This window comes from Zeus faber (assembly GCF_960531495.2).
Source record: "Zeus faber genome assembly, chromosome: 20".
In the NCBI taxonomy this organism is placed as follows: Eukaryota; Metazoa; Chordata; class Actinopteri; order Zeiformes; family Zeidae; genus Zeus; species Zeus faber.
In genome coordinates this window covers 16,558,024-16,564,058 of record NC_137207.1, presented here as the reverse complement: position 1 = coordinate 16,564,058, position 6,035 = coordinate 16,558,024, and the positions used below count along the sequence as shown (strand labels likewise).

At 51.5% G+C, this 6,035-nt stretch overlaps 1 protein-coding gene across 1 annotated transcript in view; it reads right to left on the bottom strand.

Annotated features, from left to right (window-relative positions):
* Window positions 1-4,974, bottom strand: part of LOC307245590 (voltage-dependent T-type calcium channel subunit alpha-1G-like) — a gene marked incomplete at its 3' end in the record, with an annotated part of 23,419 nt that extends 18,445 nt beyond the window's left edge. Inside the window, exons 1-2 of the mRNA XM_080021234.1 lie at window positions 4,708-4,974; window positions 3,614-3,929 (exon numbers count right to left, since the gene is read on the bottom strand). Coding sequence (XP_079877360.1) covers window positions 3,614-3,922 — 309 coding nt within the window. The 5' untranslated portion in view covers window positions 3,923-3,929; window positions 4,708-4,974. The remainder of the gene's footprint in view (window positions 1-3,613; window positions 3,930-4,707) is intronic.
* Between the last annotated feature and the right edge of the window lie 1,061 nt (window positions 4,975-6,035).

Here is a 6,035-nt window from a genome sequence, read left to right as displayed (position 1 = left end):
TCCGTGGCTCCTAATTACCTCTGACTGGCGAGAGCGAGAGAGAGAGAGAGAGAGAGAGAGAGAGAGAGAGAGAGAGAGAGAGAGAGAGAGAGAGAGGGGGGCCTGCGGGAGCGTCTGGGGTCCCGTCATGGGATGGTTCAGTGCGGCACGGGGGGGGTGGGGGGCTGGATGCTTAGCGAGGCGATGTCGGGCTGTCGTGATCGGTGGGAAATTCCCCGTCGCCATGCCGACCCCAACGCGCGCACGCACGCATACTCACGCACACACACACACACACACACAACTTCTGCGGTACAGATATTTTTGAATCCCACCACGAGTCCAGATGCTACATCATCCTCTTGGTCCAACGCTCCAAGGAGGTAAAGCGGGTCGTCTAGTAATCGGAGGATTGCTGGTTCGATCCCCAGCACCTCCTGGTAGCGTGCTGATGTGTCCTTGAGCAAGACACTTAACCCCCTAACTGCTCCCCGGGCGCCGCTGCATGGCAGCCCACTGCTCCGAGATACCTTGGTTACTAGGATGGTAAAATGCAGAGACTTGCATTTCGTCGCCTCAGTACTTGTACTCGGTGCAATGACAACCAGCTGACTCTAATCCAATCCAACCAACCACGACCAGACGACGCTGGTGCCGATCCACCGGCAGGTTTGCGTTACCGGGAACTGGGCTTTAAACTCAGTCACTCGGTTACGTGTAAACCAAAAACGATGTTATTGACCTGAACATTAATCTCTTTCATTCATTTCTTTGGTGAATGTCCGAGACGCAGACGACGCAAAAGGAAAACAAAGGCAAGAATCGTCTGAGATTGATCTTAGCGAGCGCTCTAAAAAAGGCATTACTGCGCGGCTGACCTTTTCCTAAATCGCTGCAGATAAACATGAAAGGACAAAAAAAAAAAAAAAAAAAAAAAAAAAAAAGTTCCCACCATGGGAAATGCACAGCACAAAGCTACCCGGCGACCCACTGATACAGGGTGAGGGAGAGAGAGAGCGAGAGAAAGGGAGTTGACATCCTCCTCGAAGCAGCAGACTGGATGTGCGGTCTGTCTCGCACACACATTGTCGTCTAGACAGCACTTGCCACCACTTGCCACCACCACCACCACCACCACCACCTCCTCCACCCCCTCGACCACTCCGACCCCATCCCTCGTGCGCCGATACCTTTGTTTGGGCCGAGCGCTCATTGTGTTTGGTGCCTGCCAACATCCTGCACCAATACCAGTACTTTTAATAACGCTGTGATTTATTTCTTTGCCTGTCCCGTAATCATGGGATCACTGTGTACGTATTCTTTTCCCGTAACCCAGTTATTCACTGCTTGGCTTAAACAAAATCAGATGGAACATCAAAGTGTCGCCAAGTTTTTCAGAGTTTCAAACTGTAACTCTCACTGCTCGAGTGGGTTCATCTGTGGCTGTATGTTTGTATGCGGGGTTTGGGCAGGCACCACTCCCTGCCCCCCTTCCCCATGCATGAGCAGGAAATACCACGTCACCTTCTGTGAAAAATCTGGTTTGGGATGTTTTTACCTTGAGAAGCACAAGCGCATGATCACAGAACTCAACCCACAAATAAAACACCCCGACACCACTATGGATGCCACCCGTGTCCAGTCATAGCTTGGGGGCTGAGCGTGGCTCTGAATAACCCAACGAATGGAAGACCTGGCGACAGAGCTACAGAGGACTTCTCTGCAGCGTTGATTTAGGTAATGGGCTTCAGAGAGGAGCCCATTACCAAAATGGAAGGGCCTTCGAATACCAGCCAACAAAGTCCGACGGACAGGAATCGCCCACTGGAACAGCAAAAGAGGAGAGAAAGCGAGGGTTTATAAAAAATAAAATAAAATTTAAAAAAAAAACAAAAAAAAACACACGGCCATAGAGAAAAGGAGGGAATGATGAAGGGATGGCGGAGGGGAGAGATATGAGGAAAATTGACGTTGGAGAAAGGCGGCGGCGGCGGCGTGACAGGATGAGACGAGATGGGAGGGACCGGGACGGCTGAGGACTGCGCGGACAGGATGATGGAGCGCCCCAATTAGAAGAGGTTGAAGGGGGCGGCATGAGCGGGAGATAGCAAACGGAGGAGGGAGGAAAGGGAAACCGGAGCTCCCAACTGCTCCCTTGCAAAACACACAAACAACACATACAGTAGGCACGTACACGCGGGCGCACGATGGATCGGTTGGCCTCGTCGTTCTGGGGCCGGGAAACAGATGCATGGAGATTTTCAGAGCGGAGCGGAGCTGAGCGCAGACACCGTGTATAAGCCAACGCTCTGACACGCCAAAACAGCATTCCTTCCCCCAGCGGGGCCGCTCAGGTCCAGCCACCGAGCTACCCAAATCTAATTGCACACGCGCACACGCACACACACACACACACACACACACACACGTGCACACGCACACACACCCGCGCACACAGCAACAAGCTTGCAGAGATGTACGCGATAACACCCTCCGAACACATCGCGGAAGACACAGAACAGTGAGAAGCAGATGCACCCCTCGCTTCTCCCCCCGTCTCGCTTCCCCCCTCCGCCTCTCCCCTCTCGAAGAAAAAAACCAAATCGATGCAATTCCGTACACTTGTGAATCGATAATGGAGCCCCCTCGCCGGGCTGATTCAATAAAGGGAGTGCGACGCTCGGAGAGGCCGCCCCCTCCCCTCCCCCACCACCAAAAACCAGCGCCGTTCCCCTTTCACTGCGCGTGAGCCCCTCGTAGAGAAGTCGATAGACAGCCAGGTATGTATCAATAACCTAATTATAACATCCAGCACTCACATCTACCCCCGATTGTACCGGGCCACGTGAGGTCAATGGATTTTCCAGCACTTCTAATTATTATAAATAATCTATGGAAACTCCCGCACCAACTCAGAGGAAGTAGCGTCTCGTCCTGAGGAAAAAAAACAGAGCCATTTGGAATCAGGGCAACTTGACGTTCCCGGTTTCGATGCGCTGCCGTTTCCCACATTTCCTGAATGGTGTCAGCATCCGCAGGTGTTCTGCTTGTGATCATTCAGCTCGATCCAAAGGTCAAACACGGCGCTCGGAGCCCTCGGTTTTTACACGGCGTCTGCAGCAGCAGATCGCATCGTGTCCGCTTCCATAGCGGCTCTCACAGCGACAGGGTGAAACCGCGTCGGCACGTCCGGCGCCGGGCCGTCTCGAAAGGTCACAGCCCGGTCGCTCGGATCAATTCAATTGCTAATCGCAATCAAAAGGTAACATTTTATTCGAAGCCCACCAAATTTTGCATTAAAGGATGAATTAACCTACTGGTTGCATGCAGTTTTGATGCTTAGAGGTTGTGTTTTGCACCCTCTGCACCCTGTACTACCCTCTACTGCCACATCCCTGCTCCTGCAACGGACCAGTTTCCCCGCGGGAAGGGATAACGTGCAATCCAATCCAATTCAAACCAGTGGAGCTCTGCTGCCTTGCAAATAGTGAGGCGGGCAACTGTGCACACAGCTCCATTGGGGGCCAAACTATCACAGTGTTGATTATGCTCAACAGATAGAGCCAGCAGGTCTGACCGCCTTACCTTGTGCAGGTGGAAATGAAAAGTGAACAAAAGGATATGGATTGCAGACCAGTTTCAGGCACCAGCTCCTGGGCCTGGACGTCTGCTTCAGGTAGAAGAACACCACGGGGGCCAGTGTGGGGTAGGGCAGGGTCTCCTCTCCGCTGGCCGAGGCGGCGTCGTCCTCCTCCTCGGCGGTGGAGGCTCCGTCGGGTGCCGGGGCCGCGGCCGGCTCCACCTCGCCGGGCTTCCTGCCGGCCCCACCGGCCCCTCCGGAGAGGTCGTTGAGCCGGATGAAGGTCCTGGGGAGAGAGGAGCGGCCCTCCGAGTCCCTGGAGCCGGGGGCCCCGGAGAGATCTCCCCCGTCCTCGGCCATCATTCACCTCCTGTGGCAGAGGGGATGCATACATAGCCTACATTAATTCAATAAAAATCGAAATGCATAATAATAATAATAATAATGATATTAATATTATTCTGAATAACAATAATGATGATGATGATATGATATCATATATTATATTATATGATGATGATAATAATTATAATCCATTGAACAAATAATAGTCTGCAGGAGCAACTGCAGGCTGCGTGTTGCGCGCAACGCCACACATAGCGCACATTGTATATGAAAAATACATAGAGGAAAATCGTTATCTTTATTTACTGATTTGGTACTTAAGATATAGAAGTATATAAACCACATCCACTAGGTCGTAAATGTGAGGAGAGAAAAAAACAGCATCTTCCTCCTCACCAGCACACGTGCAAACAATTAAATCTAACATTGGAGCGAACAGACTACAATGAGGCTCATTCAGGGATGATTCCATAAAACACTTTCTTCTTAGATGAACGTTTCAACAAATATGAGTCAAACTGCAGGACGTCGTTCTCTGTATCCGAGGGGAGAGAGAGAGAGAGAGAGAGAAAAAAAACAAAACAAAACGGATCCAGAAATGAAGCGAAGCCTCCAAACATGTGCAGAGGGACTCCCCGTGTGCGCGCATTCCTCTCCCCCAGTCAATGCCCAAATTCCTCCCGGAGGAATTATTATTATTAGGGAGGCTTGCTCCGGTTCCTTCAACCGCAGAACATCGCATCCAGTGATACAACACACACACATCGACATCGCGGGAGAAGATAGACGCGTGCATGTCTTACCTGTGGTTGACTCAGTAGATATGGCCAAAGCGCACTCAGTCATCGCATGATCGATTTCCGTGGCTATTGATCAGCCCCCCGCTACGCACCAATTTTTATTACTATTCTCTTTTTTGTTGTTGTTTTTTTTCTTGTTGTTTTTTTTTTTCACCGAATAAACAAAAACACCTTTGACACGGAGGATGAAGGGAGGAGGAGAGGAGACACGTGTCTGTGCAGACCCCGGCTTACAGCGGCTCTCCGGGCATGGTGCTCGCTTTCCCGAGACCGTGTGGGACCCAGCGGCTCCTCCAGAACCGAACCCCCACCCCACCCACCCACCCACCACCACCACCCCTCCGAATGAGACGAAATCCGCCCCGCTTCTCAGACGGAGACGATGCTTTTAATGTGCGAAGACCACGCAGGCATGCACAACTTCTGGAGAGGCAGATCAATAATAATAATAATTATTATTATAATAATTATAATTATTATTGTGATGATTATTATTATTATAAATCCGACAAATGGGAGTTATAAATAAGAAGAGGGTGATCTAGATGTCCCTTGAATTCCTTGGTAATTCAGACTCCAGCGGCACTTCATCCACAGTTGAGGTGCAGATCCGCGCGTCGGTGTTTTTTTGGGGGTTTTTTTGTTTTTTTTTAAGATTTCCATGAAGACGCGATCCCCTGCAGATGTTCGAGCCTCTCTAACACATCAGTGGGAGGCGAAGCACTGGTCCTGTGTCTCCCGCAGACGGTCCGCCACGACTCCCTCCATCCGAGAGCCGCACACACAGCTGGCGGAGCGCAACTTCTCCGGTCCCGCCCCCGGCGCCGCCCTCCGCCTGTCGCGGGCCGCCGCTGACTCGGCGGCGCCCTGTGATTGGCTGGGGCGCGCGTCGATCGGCGCTTCGGCCTCCAGGAAGGAAAGGGGGCGGGGCGGGGGTGAAACAGCTGGAATCTCATTCCCAGCGCGGGTCCAATCACAGGCGAGGAAAGTGTGGCATTTGACCGGAGCTGGCCGCCGATTGGTGCGAAGGTTTATTATCGGCGATTTTGGAGGAAAGAAGAAAGTTGCCATATGCCGCATGTGACTTCAGCCGACTGGAAAGTGAACTATGGGATGTCATTGGGATTTTGTGTGTCTGGATCTACTGTCCGGGAGGGATGGCGGGCGAGATCGAAAGCCAGTAGTGTTTGACCGTGAATCTTATAGAGTTAAACAAGGGGTCTGTTAATCTGTTATCTGTTATCAGTCTGTTATAATGGGTTAGAGTGAATAATTGTAAGTCGCTTTGGATAAAAGCGTCTGCTAAATGACGTAATGTAATGTAATGTAGA